The sequence below is a fragment of the Cherax quadricarinatus genome, chromosome 38 (assembly GCF_038502225.1).
Source record: "Cherax quadricarinatus isolate ZL_2023a chromosome 38, ASM3850222v1, whole genome shotgun sequence".
Lineage (NCBI taxonomy): Eukaryota > Metazoa > Arthropoda > Malacostraca > Decapoda > Parastacidae > Cherax > Cherax quadricarinatus.
Window position 1 is genome coordinate 14,997,026 of NC_091329.1, and position 22,118 is coordinate 15,019,143.

The 22,118-nt window shown below is 38.5% G+C and overlaps 2 protein-coding genes across 7 annotated transcripts in view; one reads left to right on the forward strand and one right to left on the reverse strand.

The window, feature by feature from the left end:
- The window catches only part of LOC128692866 (retinol dehydrogenase 13), a 483,761-nt gene that overhangs the window by 261,476 nt on the left and 200,167 nt on the right, over positions 1-22,118 (reverse strand). The window lies entirely within an intron of this gene.
- Positions 476-20,467, forward strand: LOC128693017 (arylsulfatase A). 3 transcript variants are annotated; one of them, XM_053782476.2, is made up of 11 exons: positions 476-859; positions 1,888-1,971; positions 3,546-3,669; positions 6,802-7,004; positions 7,738-7,870; positions 12,912-13,078; positions 15,354-15,478; positions 16,800-16,930; positions 17,329-17,437; positions 18,598-18,733; positions 19,067-20,467. In XM_053782476.2, exons 1-11 carry the CDS (start codon positions 600-602, stop codon positions 19,326-19,328), a joined length of 1,734 nt encoding a protein of 577 aa, XP_053638451.2. In that variant the 5' UTR covers positions 476-599; the 3' UTR covers positions 19,329-20,467. The 3 variants fall into 3 exon arrangements, with proteins under 3 accessions (XP_053638451.2, XP_053638452.2, XP_053638454.2); XM_053782477.2 differs by having other exon boundaries at positions 17,329-17,401; XM_053782479.2 differs by lacking the exon at positions 17,329-17,437 and having other exon boundaries at positions 19,067-19,224.

The following is a 22,118-nucleotide window of genomic DNA, read 5'->3' on the forward strand; positions in this document are numbered from 1 at the left end:
TAGCAACAAGACTAGTCTCGAAGCTGAGGGGCATGTCCTACGAGGAGAGGTTAAGGGAGATCGACCTGACGACACTGGAGGACAGGAGAGATAGGGGGGATATGGCAACGACATATAAAATACTGAGAGGAATCGACAAGGTGGACAAAGACATGATGTTCCAGAGATGGGACACAGCAACATTGGGTCACAGTTGGAAGTTGAAGACTCAGATGAATCATAGGGATATTAGGAAGTATTTCTTCAGTCACAGGGTTGTCAGAAAGTGGAACAGCCAGGGAAGTGATGGACTGGAGGAAGGATCCATAAATAGCTTTAAGAAGAGGTATAATAAAGCTTATGGAGAAAGAATTACCTGTGAATCGACCCATGCAAACACAACTAGGCGAGTACAACTAGCGAGTACACATACTCCTACTATCAAGAAAATGACTGATAGCATCTTATCTAGTGAATAATACCAGATGGTCCGGACCAACTGATGCAGTAGTTGCTGGACGGTGGGTGCGGCGGCAACAGAGCGCCGTGGTGACCTTGTCTTACCGGTTACAACTCTTACAAAAACTAAGAACATTTCATCTTTTTTTAAGGAAACTAAAATGAAACGTCTGTTTTTCCTCTGTTTCTTGGCGAATTTATTACTTGGTGACGTTGGAAGAGTAGGAGCCAATGAGCACGAACTGCATGAAGAAAATGCAAAGAAAGTGCCAACTGAGCAAGTGAACTTCAAGGAGGGAGGAGAGTGTTGGCTGGATGAGACTTGCAACTTGATCAACGATACACTACCAAACATCATCATCCTCTTAGCTGACGACCTGGGTTATGGCGACCTCAGTTTCTCAGGTCATCCCACCTCCAGGCAAGTCCAGTGGGTGCTTTAGATATTTCATGGTTGTTTTGGATAATGAAAATTTAGACACATGTGTAACATCTGGATATCTTTATTGTAGACGTTTCGCCATCCAGTGGCTTTATCAATACAGATTCTAGGACATAATTAGAAGACAGTAGAAATATATACATAAGATGAGGTAATCAGTCCCTCAGCCTTGGAGTTAGTGTTCACAGCATCGTGGTGGACGAGAGTCTTGAGCTAAAGCAAGAAGACTGGCGGTTATATAGGCGTCAGTGGATAAGGACGTGTAGCAGACGAGGGCATATTCACTGGTAGGCGGGATTCCCCAGTGGAAGTAGGTCCTACCCAAAGGGATGGGTTAGTTGTAGCAGCTGTTGTCGGTATTTTATACCTTTCTTACACAACCTGTTTTGGATAATGTAAATAGCTCTAGTTTTATTAGGCATATAACAACTAGTAGTAGAGCAACTTGTTCCTCTCAAAAAGTTTTTAATTTGAATTACTGAATGATGTGATGAAGTAGTTTTCCAACCCAAGATAACAGAGTAAATATGGAACTGTAGAAGCAACATGTGATGTGGCAAGTTCAAGCAGTGACAATCCCTTTGCATATAACATGGCTATCCGCACATCATGTTCCACATTATTGAAGCCCTGGATATACCGAAGGCTTCAAACCATAAGCTAACGTAAATATTTACTTTCTGAAGCGATCCATTAGTATTAATTTCTTGCTAACAAATTTAAGACTTAGGTTCTCTCTGTAACAACTAGCACACGAGTTATGCAGATGATGTAGTATATAGGAATAGTATACACATAGTTTACTTCAATGACTATTAAACAGATTAAAGTATTCTTGATGTTAAGTGTTCAGGTGAAATGCAGCCTTAATTATCCAAATCGATAAACTATAAATTCAACAATCACTTCACACATTATTCCAAGGTCGTTTATAAAATTAATCGAACGCGTAATAATATGCAGATGTGATTTAAGGTGGTGTTAAAATATTACATTCATGACTGCAGGACGCCTCAGTTGGACCAGCTAGCCAGGGAGAGCAGGTTCTTCACTCATTTCTATGTGACCAGCCCCGTCTGCAGCCCCTCCAGGTGAGCAGCTGGTACTCACAAATATAAACAAGCTACTTAAACGTACTCAATTGTCGTCTGGTAAAAACAATTTTTTTTAATTATTTTTATTTTATTTGTATTGGGGTATGAGGAAGGTAACATTTATGAAATGATTCAAGGGACAACACTTAGCTAGACTTGAGTCGTGGAGGTGGGCAGTACAGTGCCTGCACTCTGAAGGGGAGGGAATACTGCAGTTTGGAGAGGAATCTGAGCAATAATGTCGGCGCGCCTCTGGCAAGACAGTGGTGGTGAAAATGTTTCTTCTTTCTCGGGTCACCCTGCCTCGGTGTGAGACGGTCGGTGTGTTAAAAAAATAAAACATTAATTTTTATTTATGAAATATCTTTCTTTTTTTTACCATTTTTCAGAAGCTCAGGTAATCACAAAACTAAGATCTTGTGCTCTTATAACTTAATTTCAATGACAGCAGTAGACGCCAAGCAAATAAAGCCATGATATTTGTATAAAGTTTTAGGTCTGTTTACTGATTCACATGTTTTAAATGATTTTCCTGATGCTGAAGGTCTCTTGATCCAAAGAGCTGGAGTTTCCTTCAACTTCTTTATCAAACCTAATTACCTCCATTCCCCAGGAACTGTGACATGGGGTTAACGCTTCTCTGTGAATATACCAATAATAATAGTAATAATAATTAGTGCTTCACAATTAAGTGTTCTACCTTGAGGTAATGCTTCAAGAAGAAACTTATGATTCAGTCAATTTTTTCTAAGACGTAAAATCGGTACTTGGACGTTAAGGAAACGTTACTTGCCAGGGACGATATCAATCCAACACAGAGATATGAAGTAGACGGAGTATATATATAGTGGGTCATAGGTCCGGTTCTACATACGAGTGCAGGAACTATGTGATAGGTGTGTCTGGTTTGGGCGGGGTGAGCTTGTGGGAGTTTCAGAGTATAATACTGGTGATGAGCAGTTTGACATTACCGGTGTTCTCGGATGCGTTCTCACAAATTTCTAGAAATTTCTCGTGCATATATAGTTTGTTGCATCTGCTACACTGTACACACTGTGGTGAGACACTAATGCAAAATTTGGGTATCTTTATTGTGGAAGATGACTAGGAGATGTAATCGGTCTCTCAGCCTGAAGGTGATGTTTTAGTCCATCAATCTTGATCAAAGTACATCACATGCAAACAGGTGAGGTGAAGCAGTTGGAGGCGGCGTCACCGGAGGACAAAATAAATTTGTAGAAGTTATGCATATAGATTAAACAAGCGCTTGCCTAATCTGAATTCACTAAATGTTTAACCAACTCATTATTTCTGTAAATGAATCCATTACTTTAGTAAACGCTTCTTTGTTTCTATACCTTGCTTTGTTAACAGAATGTTGGGGGCAGAGTCCTCGGACCCTTTATGTGCCTCTATAATTTTCAGACTACCCCCCCCTCCCAAAAATGGATATGAGCCCCTGGGGTGTACAATAAAGATAAGCTAAAAATACAAATGGTCAAGTGATGAAATTATTACTATTAATGTAATGCTTGTTTCCAACTTTTGAGAGAGAATCCATTATTGCCCAGGGCGTCGCTATTGACTGGGCGGGTGCAGGTGCGAAGCGGGGTGTACCCAGGAGTGTTCACCGCAGACAACACACTTGGTCTTCCTCGCAACGAGACGACCATTGCCACCCTCCTCAAGAAAAAGGTATGCTAGGGCCATAATCTCATCCTACATTTATTATGAATTTCAAACGCTGCAGGTTCTGCTATTGGTCATATACATATAATACCACTATGAAATACAAATGCAATTCCTGTAAATGCTTGAATGAGTGTATAGTATTGTCAAGTGGTTTACTCCTCAATACATGAGTAGTTTAAGAGCATAAGAATTGAGGAATACTGCAGCAGGCTTACTGGCCCATGCTACGCTGGACATGATGATCATGCTAATGACAACATTTGCGAATTATTTTTATTACAAGACGTCTGGTCTACCAGAGATTTCAAATCATAGATACAAATGAAACACGAGATTATATAGTAGCTGGGGAGAGGTCCATGAGTTGTGAGTGCTTAGCACTGTCTGTGGCAAAAAGGTAAGCATACCTACGAGTGAGGCTGTGTCGGTACCGCAAAGAATCTTTATAAACAGCAAAAATAATTAGATTTAACGAGCTTTGTGTGGGAAAAGATTCTGACGCATAGCACCCATAGAAGCTTTAATAACGATCACTACAAAGTACATATTGATTCAACAGTGGAGGGAGTCCAATGAGGGAAAACTTCCTGCCATTACCAACAACTGACTTTGCTAATCTTACAGAGGACTAGTAAGCATTCCAGATTGATCATAAAAACTGGAACTGACCTCTGAATGAATAGGATACATGATCTATGTCAAGCAAGACAACAGTGACATTTCCCTGCACCAGGGAAAATTACCTCATTCCAAACCACTATTCCTCACAGCACTCTTCAACAAATTATAGATGTTGATGGTTATGTTCACAAATCCACTGGTGCAGCTGGTAGCGCTGCTGTCATACATTGAAGGTTCTCGTACAGAAACTGAGCGTGCAATTGGTCTTCTACCCTTCAGACTAAATTGTTTGCTATACTCTTTGTCCTCAAATAAGTCCACTTATCTAAAGTTGACATCTTAATTTTAACTGATTCTTTATCATCCATAAATACTCTTATCTATTTGAGTATTAATTGTGGCATGCTTGTGTCAGAAACCTGACACAGGTATGGTAAGATTGTGGGCAATGGAGTCGGGTATTAGACTCATAAGGTGGACTAGTTCATTATTTTTTGGGGTGGAGTACTTTATGCCACGGAAGTAGTAAACATGATTTATAGGCTCTTGTTAGCAAGGCCCAACACTAGTTATAAAAACAATCTTTCCTAAGGGCCTAGTACATTTGCGAATGTTAAATACCACAATTTCTTCAGGACTGCGTAAATATAAAGTGCATTAAACTTTCGCACATCGTCCTCGGGTATAATTGGGTTTTGCTAATTGATGGACTTGTTTTTTTTTTTTAGAGAAATAAAAACATGTGCAGCAAAATATATTAATTTCAACAGGGCGCACACCAATGACATCTAATGTACTAGTTGCCAGTTACTAGTTGGCTACTCATGCTGGTTGCAGGTTATTAGTATTTCTCACACTACACACGCTTGCATCTGTTTATCATGGCTTATTATAAAGGGATATGATAACATAGTTGCGTTATTTGTTTAATAAGCTAATCCTACATTAAATTCAACTGGTCCTAAGTCACGCCACTGGGCACCTCCATAACAAAAAAAAGCGTGAATATACAAAATGAAGTTAGAGTGTCTCAATCTTCCACTTGTCGGTTAAGTTGTAGAAACATGTCTGGAGCTTGTCAACAATACGTACGTGATTATAAAGTTACAGGACAGGTGACTATCTTGTCTCGGTTTTTAAATTAAACACAAAATCAAAGCATTTGCTAATTTGATGCAGGAGTTCTTTGCTTTAGTTATAATTAGTTTTTTTTTGTAGAGCTTACCTTCATATGATCGATCAGTAGACTGATTATAACTGGTTTTAGTGCCGCCATTACAACTTAATGATCTATTAATCACATTCCAGAAAGGAAGGACAGCTAAATTTTAAACGTATAGACGAACAAAACGGTGACTTTTTCCCTGCCTGACCAGTGAAGCTTAATACGTGATGTGGATGATGTAGAATGAAAAAAATTCGTGTGTGTGTGTGTGTGTGTGTGTGTGTGTGTGTGTGTGTGTGTGTGTGTGTGTGTGTGTGTGTGTGTGTGTGTGTGTGTGTGTGTGTGTGTAAATGTGTAGTGTGTAAATGTGTAATTTGTGTGTAAATGTGTAGTGTGTAAATGTGTAGTGTGTAAATGTGTAGTGTGTGTGTAAATGTGTAGTGTGTAAATGTGTAGTGTGTGTGTAAATGTGTAGTGTGTGTGCATATATGTAGTGTGTGTGCATATATGTAGTGTGTGTACATATATGTAGTGTGTGTACATATATGTAGTGTGTGCATATATGTGTAGTGTATATATATATATGTGTAGTGTGTATATATATATGTGTGTAGTGTGTATATATATATATGTGTAGTGTGTATATATATATGTGTAGTGTATATATATATGTGTAGTGTATATATATATATGTGTAGTGTATATATATATATATATATATATATATATATATATATATATATATATATATATATATATATATATATATATATATATATATGCCGAATATGTAAAACTGGTCAATTAGCAAGAACTCATTTAAAATTAACTCCTTTCTGAAATTTTCTTTTATACGTTTAAAGATATATTTTTTCATTAATGTTAATATAAAAAAATTTAATTTTGCACCAAAAGAATCTTAGAAAACTTGCCTAACCTTATTATAACAAGAACAATTTATTTTAGCCTAACCCAACTAAATATATTTTAGATTTGTTTACAGTAATTTAATACTAAACAAACAGTGAAATATATTTTTTTCCTTAGGTTCAGAGTGATTTTCGCGAAATTATTGCACACACAAATTTTCACTTGTCCTATATGGCAAGATGAGCGTTGATATTTAAGCCAAGATCGCAAGTTCTGCCTATTCGGCACGACATTATATATATATATATATATATATATATATATATATATATATATATATATATATATATATATATATATATATATATATATTATATAGTGTGTATATGTTCAGCAAAAGTTAGCTCTGCTGTTTTTTAAAGAAAAGCGTTCTTCTTCGACGGTTTATATGCACATTTCTTGAATATTTGTGTGGCCAGGGTTACCAGACTCAGATAGTGGGCAAGTGGCACTTGGGTGTGGGCGCCGCCAGAGAGTATCTACCTATACACTTCGGGTTTGACCAGTACCTAGGGCTGCCTTATTCCCAAGACATGTGTCCCTGCGATCAGTGTTTTCCACAGGGCCAGCCCTGCTATGACCACCTCTGCTCGTACTCCAAGGTTTCCTGCCCGCTCTTCAGGTGAGTTCATACACAAGTTCTGTGACATAAGTCCGAATTGTAGTTAATCAAGTCATCATTCCACTGTAACCTCACAATCATTTTACAAATATCTGATAGTGATGGGATCAGTTGACGATACTGGTCGCTCTGGGTTGATTCTTGTGTTTTAGTGCTTGAACTGTGACATCTCTAGGAGCGATTGTGCCGTCGATGATGATTAATGATTTTTCCTCAATGTTTCGCTTAATTTTTTTTGTGCTATCCTATCAAACTTTCTCGCTATCACTGGAACCTTTCTTGGATCTACCTTGGCGATTTGTACGTTGATTGTGCAGAGAGATACAGTTACCTGCCCTGCAAACAGTTGTCTGTTTTCACATTTCTGACAAGACAGCTATTGAATGAATAATGGTGAATGTGTTTAATTTTTATAAATCAACCTACCCCGGATGTAGATACCCGGTGTGTAAAATAAAAACGGTGTGTCTAAAGCAAACATGAAGATTGAGTAGCCGATGACACTAAGACAGTACCAATACAACGAATTACCGACATGATTAAGACTCATGTCAGGAAATACTTGTCTTGTTTAAAAAAGAAACGGAAGAGGCTGACCACCACGGTAGCACCCGCTGGGTTACCCGTGCTGAAGTCGCTAGTCTAAGTGGATAGGTACATATTTTTGGATGCTAGTGTACAGGTGAACTGTGATCTTAACGACCCACCTAAATTTACCTTCTTCACTTTTCAGAAATTCGAGAATCATAGAGCAGCCAGCATACCTGCCTACCCTGACACAGCGTCTGGTGGCCCAAGCAAAAGCTTTCATCTCTGATGCTGCCGCCTCACAACAACCATTCTTCCTCTACTTCTCTTTCCATCATGTAAGTTGTAATTACAGACAAGATACCAGCTTATGCTAGAGCAACACCACGTGATTGTAAGATACCTGTTTAATCAGAGCACCACTACAGATGAGAGAGGTGAGCAAGATACACAAGAACATAAGAATGGAGGAACACTGCAGAAGGCCTACTGGCCTATACAACGGAGGTCCTTGTCAAAACCACCACTACCCAAGGATTTACTCCAGTACCCAAGTCATCAATAAAACCCAGCCCCTATCACTCGTATATTTGTCCAATCTCTTTTTAAAACTACCCAAGGTCCTAGCTTCGAACACCCTACTCAGAAGATTGTTCCACGCATCCACAACTCTGTTCGAAAACCAGTACCTACCTATGTCCTTTCTAAATCTAAATTTATCTAACTTCAATCCGTTATTTCTGGTTCTTACTTGGTTCAATATCCTTAGTATTTATTAGTGTCTCATCATCCACTTATACACTTGACGATATCCCCACTCATTCTACGTCTCTCCAGAGAGTGAACATTCCTTATACAGTAAATCATTTTAGCCATTCTTCTCTGTATGTTCTCCAATGAATTTATATCCATCCTGTAGTAAGGAGGCCAAAACTAAACGGCATAATCCAAATGATGCCTCACTAGTGATGTATAGAGCTGTAAATTAACTTTTGGACTTCTGTTGCTTGTACTTCTTAAAATAAAACCTACTAATCTGTTAGCCTTATTGCGCACACTTAGGCACTGTTGTCTTTGCTTTAAATTTCTGCTAAATCAGAGCACCACTACAGATAAGAGGGGTAAGCAAGATACCTGCTTAATCAGAGCACCACTACAGATAAGAGGGGTAAGCAAGATACCTGCTTAATCAGAGCACCACTACAGATAAGAGGGGTAAGCAAGATACCTGCTTAATCAGAGCACAAATACGGATAAGAGGGGTAAGCAAGATACCTGCTTAATCAGAGCACCACTACAGATAAGAGGGGTAAGCAAGATACCTGCTTAATCAGAGCACCAATACGGATAAGAGGGGTAAGCAAGATACCTGCTTAATCAGAGCACCACTACAGATAAGAGGGGTAAGCAAGATACCTACTTAATCAGAGCACCACTACAGATAAGAGGGGTAAGCAAGATACCTGCTTAATCAGAGCACCAATACGGATAAGAGGGGTAAGCAAGATACCTACTTAATCAGAGCACCAATACGGATAAGAGAGGTAAGCAAGATAACTGCTTAATCAGAGCACCACTACAGATAAGAGAGGTGAGCAAGTCCTGGAAAGCGGGGCTGCACCTATGTGATGTGAGCTCCTTCATGCAGACACAGACCATACACCTATAATAGCCACATATACACCGATTGTTGGAGCTCTGGAGAAATTTGCGGTGAATTATATTTTCCATTAATTACTAAAAAAAAGTTAATTAAATTGCAATACTAGAATCTACATTAATCTAAGTTTCTATACAGTTTTTTCACTCTTCGTACCATTCAGTTTCTCAGGACGTGTTTCCTTAAGACACCTGCTGTCCATGTTCACCTATCAGTAAAATAAGTACCTGGGTGTTACTCGGCTGGTTTAAGTCGCATCCTGGGGACAAAATTGACCTAATTTGCCCGAAATGCTCTGCGTAACAAGTTGCTTTTTATATAATATGCCACTGATGTCAGCTAGGCCTGTACACCTTGAACATATGCTTGTGGAAATAAAGATTATTATAATACTTTCATTTCTACTTAGCAAATCATTTTAATATTAAGTGTTCTTCCATTATTGCCTCTTATACCGTAAATTAATCCTTTTCGGCTAACCCGCTGTGATTTTTTCTATCCTTTTAACATGTTCATTCTTCCTCTATCATCATGCGAGCCATCAATGGGCAAATGACCTACAACATTTATACAGACTATTCTGGGTTGATACACCTAGAGGTGCATATATACAGGAGGGCTTATACACCGAGAGGTTCACATGCATCTCATGGTACATACATTAAAGGAAATCGAAATATTGCATTTACACAGAACTTCTGTGTATCAGCTCATTCAGGACCCTTTTCTCTGAAAACATAAACGTTCAAGCTAGAATTAACCATAAAAAAAATACACGATAAACACATGAAAAAGGATAACCCATTTTAAATATCAGTAAATAGCTAAGATTAAAAAAAAATAGGCACGTTCAAAATCTGGGTATCAAACTTAGGAGACGCTTCGCCAACTAGTGGCTTTATCAACACAATTGTGACAAACTGAAGACTGTAGAAGAGGAGGTAATCAGTCCCTCAGCCTTGAAGCCTATACCTAAGATAGTAGATGATGTATTCAGTCCCTCAACCTAGGAGGAGATAAATCTGAAGAACAGGCAGAAAGATGAAAGCTTATATACTGGAGTCAAATAAGATGCATCAGATAAAGACATTGTCATAGGCGGAATCCCACTTGTGGAAGTAGGTCATGACCACGAGCTGGGCCACCAGAGGTTAGCAAGTAGGTTGTGTACAAAGATTCCATGGTATTGTAGATCCTGACAAATATCATTAAAGGTACGCAGATGATGCACATGTATGTAAGACATCAACTTGTCGGTACTGTATACCAATGTTGTGCTGATAACCCCTAAAATTTCTCTGAGGTCTTTATAAGTACCCTCTATAATTACTTCGGTATGCAAGAAATACGTTTACGCATGTAGTAACTTGGGCTGGCATTAAGGAGACGTTTCGCCTACCAGTGGCTGTTTTCTATTCTCTATATTAGACAGACCCCTCAAGGAAGGTTCCTTGATGTTGGTGAGGGGCTCTTGATTTAGGGAATTGGATCTGTGCTCCAGTTCCCCGAATTAAGCCTGAATGCCTTCCACATCCCCCCCCAGGCGCTGTATAATCCTCCGGGTTTAGCGCTTCCCCCTTGATTATAATAATAATAATAATATATTAGACAGAGCCACTGGTAGACGAAACGTCTCTAACCCAACGAGAACATAGCCATTAATTAGCTCCGTCTTCCGGCCCGTAACACCACTTAACTTATTATATATATATATACACTTTAATAATCTCTATATTAGATAGAATTTATATTTTGGAAAATACTGTATATTTTCCGAAAATAGTGTTTTTTGTATGTAAATTGATGGAATATATTGTAGGTAATAAAAATTAATTTGTAAATAACCAGTGAAATTGGTGAGCGTCGCTGGGGGAGAGAGTCGCCATTGTTACGAGCTGACCAAGAGAAACGTTAGTGAAAATCGGAAGAATTTTCGTCGCTCTAGAGGTTACATTGGGCTTAAAACCTCTCAAATAGGAGCCGAAATTGTTGGAATTGTAGTCCTGCAGAACGTGAGAATTAGGCGACTGGACAGGACTCCGTAATTAGATGGAAACAGGATATTACCACAGCTGAGTGATGTCTATTTATGTTGAAATTCTGGCCAGTTTTCTTCATATTTTAGGCAGGGGTTTTGTGTATGACACACCGTAATCTCCAGACTAATTGGTGAGTGGTATTAAGATAACTTCTCCTTCAATGCATATGTATTCATTTTTAAATTTAATATACAGTCCACATATTTATATTAACGTTTTACCAGAATTCCTGGTGATGTATATTTCATTTGAAATTAATATAGGCCCAGAGTGACTTGTGGAGATATAGATTGTAGTAGGTATCGAAGGGGGACATTTTTTGCGACCTAGGTGTCCTAAAATTCCTACTTGTTTCTGTAACTTTGATGAAGAATAATTATCTTTACCATTTACTGGTATGTATCTAATGAGATTCATCCAAGTAAATTTAATTTTCCACATATATAATGGGTTAGGTCAAGTGTTGTGTGGACTGGAAGACGGAGCAAGGTGATGACTATTCTCGTTGGGTAGGTGTTATGCAAAAATGTGGGATAGCTGGGGGCTTGAGCCTGGTCTAAGGGCAAAGGTAAAAGTTACTCACATCTCAAGCCCAAACCGGCCACCCAGGGCTATCCCAGTCAAAACAGAAAGCGCTAAACTAATATGTGTACTTAAAGGGGTTGGGTAACAAGAGGGTTAGGCAAAAAATCCCAATTAGGAAAATATATCTATTTAGTCACCTTAACATAACATAACAGAAACACCTTAATTCTAAACGCCCAAATGAGGGTACACAAGCAGCAGCTGGCTTGAGGTCCAGCCACCATGACACCTATGCCTCGTCAGCGCCAGGCCCACTTTACTCCACTCCCAACCTCATTTCTTATTTCCTCACTCCTCCCACAGCACCCTGACCATGTCAGAGCCTGGGTGAACATACAGGTAAGCCATATGACAGCCTATGGCTTGAGTTGGATAAAAAAAATGAGTGCACAACAACAAACTTATCTTAAATACACAGCATCTCCGACGCCAGCCTATAGACACCATGCTAACGTCACGTGACTCTCAAACCACGCTTACTCCGCGTACCCAAACATCCTTGGAAAATAAATCATTAACAGAATTTCTTTATAATTACAGTTAGAGTACTTTACAGTACCCCCAAATGCACATTATCAATTATAAAATTATTCTTTACAACTATAATATTCATACTATTATGGCACACTTCTCCACCATATGTACATTACGATGTCATGCAGAACCTTGCATAACAGTAGGACTTACTGGTCAAAAATTTTCGAAATCATAAAAGTGCCTTTGTTCTGAGTGATGGCGGTGTTAGAGCCGATTCTAGACAGTGCCTGCGACTCGGCTCTAACAGCTACTGCCAACACCATCGCTCAAAATACAGGCGATTTAATGATTTTGGCAATTCTATACTCTGCTTTCCGTTCTATGTATTGAATTAATAAGACCACTGGTTCTAAACATCTAAAAAATCCTAGTTACCGCCTGTGTCTATCTTACGTACTTGTCGGTGTTACCATTTGTTACCTCTGGCATCCAAGTGTACATAAACAGTTTACATCCATATTCTCTGAGTTAAAATATTCATGATATTAGTATATATGTGAATCGCAAACTTATGATCCTTGAGCAACTGATCATCCTCTATTCTAACACTGACCACAGGTACATCACCCACAATTCGCCTCCGAGGAATTCTACGGGAAGAGTGAGCGAGGAGTATTCGGCGACGCCCTTGATGAACTGGACTGGGCTGTAAGCGAAGTGGTTGATCAACTCACCACTCTCGGCCTCATCAATTCTACTCTTCTTTGGTTCACCTCAGACAACGGGCATGTATAATCAGCGTGTAAACATGTGCCTGTATGTCTAATATACCCTTAGGCTTTAGTGTGCCGGCTTCAGTTTTAACACCATTGAATTCGCAGGTTAAGATATGCTCTAATACTTCGGTTCATTTCAAAGTCCTATATAAAGTACTAACCACCCTCTTAGGATGTGACAAGATTTAAAACACCCTCTTACCTATTTACTTGTAAGCGATCATACACAAGAGTTGTATTCAAGCCATGCTTAACCTGCCCACCAACTACAGTACTAAGTTCCGCTCCTTCAGTTGTATGCTAAAGTCACCATCACTTAGCTGCGAGCCACGTATAACTGAGTATATACGTGTATGCTCTAATTCTACACACCTACACTTCCTATTTTATGTCAGTGCTTTTATTAACAATTCTTGGAGAACTGTCAGACAGTAGTAGTCATAATAATAAATTAATAAATAATAAAATTATACATTTAAATTACCATGTCTGCTGACAAAAAACTACAGTACTACAATTATTACTTATAAGGCGTTAAGACTGACACTCATTAATGTAGTTGATTTACGTACTGAATCAAAATAGTTTTAAACCCATCCTAACAAACTTTTTTCAACCTTTGGTTTCTACTACCCTGTTACTTCCTGGTGATTGTTATAATTCTCTATCAAGTTCATTAATTGGAACTTAATACCGAATTAAAAACTATTGATTTAGCACATAAATGAACTGCGTTAAAGTTAACATAATATTCTTAGTAACAACAATAATGCAAGTTTTCATGTCATCATTATTTTAGTATATAATGTACAAAATTAGTGAGACTGATACAGTTAAGGCATAACAAAGTGAATAATTGACTATTTTTTTTGCAAAAATTAGACAGGGCACATTATATGCCTACCTTGATTTATATAACATTAAATAATGTTTGAGCAACAAATGTACTTACTTACCTATCTGACAGTCTATTTTAATGTCATGGACAAACTTGTATCACCATTCGAATTAGCGTTTATGTGTATTGTGAACAATAACGGTCCCAACATTGACCCCTGTGGCACATACACTGTTTCCTGTCGATTAGTCATGACTCAACCCAGGAGATACTTCTTCTCCTATACCAAGTGCCGCTACTTCATCAGTCTCCTGCGTGCAACTCTATCAAAGGCATTACTTAAAGCAAATAGGATTTGAAAGAAATGGAAGCGTTAGGAAACTGATGTACAGCACAATATCACGACCCAAAAATTACCTTGTATAATGAGGACAGGTCCTAGATCAGTGGTTCCCAAACTTTTTCAGCTTGTTACCCAATTTAACATGCCACATAAAGCATGTTACCCCTTTCACAAAATGTTGTTATTATTGATATATATGGCTAAACGTGAACGTATACAGCCTCGCATACTCTGCTAATCCTAGCAAAACCATTGAAAACGTAAGAACCACACATACATTATATATAAAATTAATAATAGCTACAAATTCACAGTAACAGTGGGTAAATACTAACTATATACTGCACAGGGCAGTACACATACATACCAGCTTATGTCTACCTCGGCTGATGCTCACAGATAAACTGACAGTGTGAAATAGAGGCAGCCTCAGGAAGTGAGTGACGCGTACTGGACAGGTCGATCTGGGCTACTGAGTGACTTTTGTCCTGAAGCATACTTGTCAAAATACTTTTGGGTTTCCACACACTTAGCTATATATTTCTTCTTTTCTAATACTGTATATTAGTTTTTGATGTTTATTGTTATTTGGTTTAACTTTATTACTTACTTATAATAGATTTACTTTACAACTTTATATACTAAGACAAAGTTAACAATAATCCTCATACCGGGTACCGCATTGTTTTCTTGATTTTCAGAATTCATAACTTTTTTCTGTCACCCCTCCATTACCCCCAAAAATGGTTAAATTACCCCCATGGGGTAATTTACCCCAGTTTCGGAACCACTGTCCAAGATTATTAACCCAGAGGGTTAATAATCTAGGACTATCCAATAAAGACACTATGGTTTATTTCCTCTAGAATCCTATGATCCTCTTTCGGCAAATGCGACCCACAACAGTCGGCTAACACCCAGGTACCTACTTACTACTAGGTGAACAGAAGCGACAGGTATAACGAATCATGCCCGTTTCCACTTGTATCGAACCCAGGTCTTTCGGATGGGTGCTGAAAACGCTACCACTTCAGCCACGAACCACCCCAAAGAATACTTGCCTCCTTTGTAAATAATCCGATAACTGTTTTCTTCACTAACAGACCGAGCCTGAGGCGACATGAGCGAGGAGGGTGCGCTGGGCTGCTGCGTTGTGGGAAGGGCACCACCTGGGAGGGAGGTGTCAGGGTCCCTGCCTTCGTTCATTGGCCTCCCTACATCACACCGGGTCTGTTGGAATACAGAAATTGATTTTCTGTAAACATTCTCTTGCATCAGCATTTTGCCTCAATTGAGGGACAGCTAAGATGGCAGAATATAATATTCTTTCACCATAAAATTTCTAGTTAATGTTTTAGTTGCATTTCGTAGCAGTGTTAAGTGGTAATCTCTGTAACTACTAAATCTACTGCCATCTTATGCAATCATTATCCCTCTGTAACGGTGCTACATTACATGAAGGCTATGCCATTTAATTAATAAATCTTCTGTATTGAGTCAAACCCTTCCCGCCGATAATTTGTGAGCTCGCCGAGTCAGTATCTTCATCTAGCAGTTCATATTCGGTCTTTCAACACTTCGCAAACTATGGATGTCACACTTTTACACGAGCATGATCCTACAGTAACTTAACAGGTCAAGTAAAAATGTTTCTACACACTTTATGCTTTACATCAATTACTCACCGACAATGAGTTAGATGTATCGCTGCTACTGATAAACAATTACAAAATGCCTTTAATCACTGAACACTACGTATGTTTTGACCTCAGTGTAGTGAGGAAAGCCACAAGTTATAATAAAGTCCAAAATTAACTTAAGAAGTTTCTCATTATATTTGCATACAGCGCTAAATCCGCGCGAGTCATTCAGAGGAAAGCGTCAAGGTTGGATTCACTATCTGCTAAGAACGTTTCCTCCTTTGAAATTGAAGTCTTTTATTTCCAGAAAGTGCAGTACACAATTGTTGTAAAATGAGGAAACATATTTTACAAACTTAGTGGAAAGCCCCTGGTTAATCAAAGTAAACTGGAAGCATTTTAATTTATAAATGTGGTCGTATATATTTATGAACTGTTTGTACACTGAAATATTTGTGTTGCCACAGAAGCGGAACATGTGAAGAATATGTAATGTGGTCGAGTTACTCAATAGCTTGTTACAAGTCTCTTTCTTCTTAAGAAAACCAGGTTATATTTCCCATGTAACGTAAGAAATTCTCTCCCTAAGATAAATGGATCGAGGGTCCCATTTACAAACAAGGTGACATTAAGCAATAAATAAATATCTAGTGTAAAAATAATTAATAATAATTACGAATGTTATTGATAAAAAAAATCAGGACAACAGAAAAAGTGTTATTTATAGAAATACATGAGTTTTCATTCTCATGTAGTGAACTTTTTCTAGTGAAAGTTCAATACAACTGAATAAAACGTCGCGTACCTCTTTAATTAAAGGTTCTTCCGTTTTCCAGTTTTTTTTATTACTATTGTTGGCTGTTGCCACAATTTCACATTATTATTAATTAGTATCTTCAACGGCACCAGGTAAAACGTCGGGTCTGGCATCAACACTGGATATACTCCCCACCCTAGCGTCTCTGGTTCACCTAGACACCTCTAACTTAACTTTGGACGGCGTCGACCTCTCGCCCCTCCTCAGGGATCCTCTCGCTAAGGTGGTTGCCACTATTAGAATGATTTTTATTTATTTGAAGCGCTCAACCCATGTACTTCATTCAGTGTAGGTGGAGGCTCGCCCTTCCCCAACCCCTCAGTCTGCTAAAGGAGAGCGAAACACGTTACTAAACCGTACTGAACGATATTTATTTTTAAAATGCTGACACTGATAACCGTTATCATGTATGCCCGTGGGTTAAAAGAACACTAGCTGTTTATGGAAATATGATAAAAAAAAGATCTATTAGAACTTGCCAAGAAGAAATATTCAACAAATTACTGGACGTTAATAATAATAATAATAATAATAATAATAATAAGTAACAGTAGTTGTAATCATTTTTAACCTTTCTGATCGACTGTCTCACACTATTACTATTACTACTACTGTCACCAGAGTCCTCGTAAGATGTACGCTGTGTATCCGCAGTCACCGGAGCAGTCCCTTGGACCCTTTTCCGTCACCAATGGTACTTATAAGGCTCATTTCTACACCATAGGGTCAGGTAAGCTCCCTTATGAGTATATGGTTTTAATTTGATGTGGTTTTTGAAGTGCCTACATAGGGTGCCCCGTGGCCTGGCGAGGACCCAGGATAGAACCACTGGTCATGTTTTTTTACACTTGTTGTCTATGTTCCCCATCAGTAAAATGGGTACTTGGGTGTTAGTCGACTGGTGTGGGTCGCATCCTGGGACAAAATTAACCTAATTTGCCCGAAATGCGGCTTTGTATATAGTATTATGTCACTTATGTCAGCTAGGCCTGTATACCTTGTACATGTACTTGTAGAAATAAAGATATTATAATTATTATTATTACGTAAGAACACTTAATGTGTACTTTGGTCTTGCCATTGTCATTATTGTGACAAATACTGCACCATCCTGTGTGATGGTGCCCAAGTGATACCACAGACATCCTGAAAGGATTTACAGCTAAACTCTCACCATTCTGTGTGATGGTGCCCAGGTGAAAGTAACTCCAGACCTGCTGGAGGATTACAGCTGGACTCGCAGCTAATGTATCAAAACTACTGTATGAAAATTCATTGTGCGTAATGAATTTGTTAAGCAAAAAACGTAGTTAACTCTTGCTTAAACTTTGTAAAATGTTATAAAAATCAGGGTATCCCACGATGTGCTATATCCAGTTTTGTCAATAAAAAAAAATGTGTGTGGGCACTGCAAATATTTATCATTTCACTTATTGGCATTCATGACATACGCTAGTTTTCAGTATAGAGAAAATTATATCGTTATGGCTGGAAATATTCAATAGTTTAATGGCGAATTTTCCTTTACCATTATTATTAGTGCTAAAAATAATGCTTTTATCACCATTGATATCATTATCATCACCATTATCACCGTTAATATGCTAGGTTCAAAGCTCATCGTTTGGATTCGCGGCATTAAAGACTATAGCTCATCTGTACACAAACATCAAGAATACTTTAAATTTTACAATAGGGTTTTAAGTAAATTCTTGGTGATTTTTGCACAGATACACACCTCGGTGTGCTTATATATAATTTAGCAGCTGTATATACACTGAAATACTCAAACTTATGTATATGTCACTTGGTGTATTGGTACGGATACGAACTTCTCTGCATACACCCCCTATGAGATAATTTCATTTAACTTAAACATATGTTCCTCAGATCTGTCGGACCCTGACAACTACGACCCCTTGTGCCCTGCGAGCCACCCCCTCACCCCTCACGACCCCCCGCTCCTCTACAACCTCTACCACGACCCCGGCGAACGATACAACTTGGCCAATGATTCCCTCTACCTGTGAGTATCATCCTCACTGAAGCTACACCATGTTAATGATTGATTGTTTTTATGTCTTTGAGGGCTTTCCTGCATCATTTCTTGCAGTTTCAGGAGCAGAGTTAGGGTCGTTGAGTTCTTTTTTCTGGGTCTTGGGAGTTTGTTAAAAATGTATTCCAAAACTGATAAAATTTTTATTATTTGTTTCTTGGCATTATCCACTGAACTGGCGGACGAGCCGAAACTTACGCTTTCACTTTATAAGTAATTTGTTTAAATTATTTTAACCGCAATATTGCCGCTCGCTTTTTTTAAACTACGGGTATTTGTATTATTTCCAATCAATATCAACAGACCGGTGTTGGATATGTTGAGAGAGTGGAGAGAGGAACACATGAAGACCATGACGTGGATGGAGCCCAGGACCACAACCACAGACCCTTTAGCTCAGCCCTGCTGCAACCAACCCTCCTGTCAGCCCTTCCCCGAGTGCTGTGACTGCCCTGTAATTACACATCCCAACCATATCAACAGCTACCACCTTCAGGATAAATCCACAACCCCTTTGGGAGAGGCCGTAGGTTCCGCAAACCAAAGGCAAGTGGGCATGAATTAAGTATTCAGAAGAAGCCTTTATTCGGACAATGTGTGTCTACATTGCGATTTATAAGCCCTCCAAGTCACCATTTTGTTCACCCTTTCTAAATGTCTGAACCTCCTCAACAACCCCTCTTCAGCCCACCTAATCTCCAAGCTACGGATTCTCTGCAGTCTTTACTTAGAGCAGAAGTATGGTGTTTACCTGGAGAGAGTTCCGGGGGTCAACGCCCCCGTGGCCCGGTCTGTGACCAGGCCTCCTGGTGTAGCAGACAACGCAAAAGACCTTCTGACTTCTTAATATAACGTTTCACCTACATGAGACTTTATTAAGTATTTGATAAATGAAACATTGTCTCCTGTTTGTATGTGTCGTTTAACCATTTTAAGAGCATAACGTTGTCCAAATCGAGACTTGTTCTCCATGCTTGCGTCTTTGTCCAGCTACCACCTCTACGATATCCGAAGATCTGCTTCCAAACATCATGTAGTAGGTTTTGACAATATCAAGGGTGAATTTGTTGAGAGTCATCCACACATATATATTTTAGGAGTTCATCATTAAAATTGTCGCTGAGAGTAGTCGGATTTAAGTGGGAGATGACAAAAGTCTTGTCATCTACGAACAGAACAGGTTTAAGGAGATGAAATGCGTAGAAGAAATCAAGATAAAAAAAACTCTGCAATGAGGAACTCCTATGTCGATAGGCTGAGTTGACGAGGTTACGCTGTTAGTGGAGACATACTGGTGTCTACTGCTAAGACTAGGTAGGTTAGGGTATGACCTCAGACCCCACAATGTTCTAGTTTAAGGTACAGATGTCACTCTCCAAGCTATACTATAATACAGCCCACCCTCCAACTTCAATAACAGTGGTCATACCCATGAAGAAAAAAACTAATGGAAAAGGCTACGATACATTTAGCGCTGCCAAACACAATTCATCACTAACGATCAACCATAGGTAAATGTAGGTCAATTTGCACTAATGTAACCTATTTAAATTTTTTGTAAAGACTTAGATGGGACAAAATTCAAGCAAACTGTTAATGCTATTTTTCTGCCCTAGTTACTGTATTTATAATTTGCGGAGATACAAAGTAGCATTAATGTTGTGAAACTGAAAGATAATAAAAAATATATATATAATAATAAAAGTTGTTTCCCTGTGCCTCAATTATCATCCAACTTGACGCGAGAAATCGCAGTAACAAGATGGATTCCATGTATTGCAAACCTTTCCTCAGAAGATAGACCGAAAGCACTAACTTTGCACTGCCTGGAAAGGAGTACAAGTAAACGGTACATGATTAAGTGTATAAATGGAAAACAGGAATAAAGGGGATGTAAATAACTTGCTGAAAATATCTCACCAAGACAGGACTCTCAACAGTGGATTCAAGTTGGACAAATTTAGATTTAGAAAGAATACTGGCTTAGTAATAGCGTTGCAGATTATTGGCACAAACCCCCTGGTAGCGTCAGAACTTCGGGTACCTTAAATATAGGTGGAAAGAGGTTTCAAATCCATGACAAACCAGTTTTGTCCTGGCCAGTGTTTTCACCATTTTGCCATGCCGGCCTGATACAGTACAATGGATAGCCTGCTATCCACTGTACCGTACCAGCTATCCACTATACAGTGGGATAACCTGCGAGTGTTAGGACTGATTTGCCATAGTTCGACCCTCCGTTCATCGAGTTGGTTCATCCAGCTTGTTTTTCATCCATCTTTTAGAGAAGTTGAAAAAAAAAAGAAAATAAGATGCTGAAAATTCACATGTTGGAATACCCCTTGATGCCAGTGAGCTCTTGATCCAAGGAACTTAACTTTTTCTCCCCTTCCTTGGATCGAATCTGAATGCCTCCCATTCTCCAGGCGCTGTATGACTCCTACGGGGTCAGAGCTTCACCTAATTTGCCATTTTTATTGAAGAAATTGGGATATTAGTTTCCATGTAGTAACTTGTAAATGCCTCTTATGATTCGCTTCAGATCTCCAGTGATAATATTTAATTGGATTACAAACTTATACTACACTCAGCACTATTACAGTAGCGTAGAGTGAGGTGAAGAGGACTGGCGTTATACAATATGGGGATACTTTTCTCGGGTAGCGCAGCGACCCAAATACGTTTAGTTGCAACGTTTCATTCTGTACAGCACTTAATAGTAAGTCAACAAAGCTCAACACAGAGAGCGAAACGTTGGCTCAATAAAACTTTGATTTGAAAAAGGTCATTAAAATCAGTTTCGCGTTCCTTCGTGTTAATAATAATAACAGAAAAAAATTAGTTGAATTCTAGAACTGTATATACGTAACATGGTGTTATTAAATAACATAAGCTCGTTCAGCCCTTGTATTATTAAAAAAATATTTTGTGTAAACTAATTATTGATATTCAGCCCAAATATTTCCTTTGTAACAGATCGACAGATTTTTTTCCTCAGAATTGTATCAAATACATATTAGTTGTTCATAGTATTTTATAAAATACATCAATTCCTTTTCCACTGCGTAAAATACAATGACTTCTTTTTTATAGTATTGTATGAAATAAAAATACTTATTTTTCATAAATTTTTTCAGCATTGTATAAAATACTTTAAAATCTTTTTTTCAGTACTGTTTAAAACCCAAGTTTTTTTTTTTTTTTTTTACAGAACTTTATTAAAAATAATATTGCTAAACTGCGGTACGGGGTGGGGTTAGAACCCCTGGCAAGAATGTCGTAAAGCTCGGTCCTCAACAGTGTTGTGCAACACTGACTGAGATGTTTAACTAGTTCTTTACGTTGTGGTTATTTA

Bases quoted from the DNA above. Each gene is read 5' to 3' on its own strand.
- LOC128693017 (XM_053782476.2), top strand. From the start codon at position 600: ATGAAACGTCTGTTTTTCCTCTGTTTCTTGGCGAATTTATTACTTGGT. The intron at 7,005-7,737 runs GTGAGTTCATAC...TTCACTTTTCAG, and splicing joins GTTTCCTGCCCGCTCTTCAG to AAATTCGAGAATCATAGAGC. The intron at 13,079-15,353 runs GCATGTATAATC...CTTCACTAACAG, and splicing joins TGGTTCACCTCAGACAACGG to ACCGAGCCTGAGGCGACATG.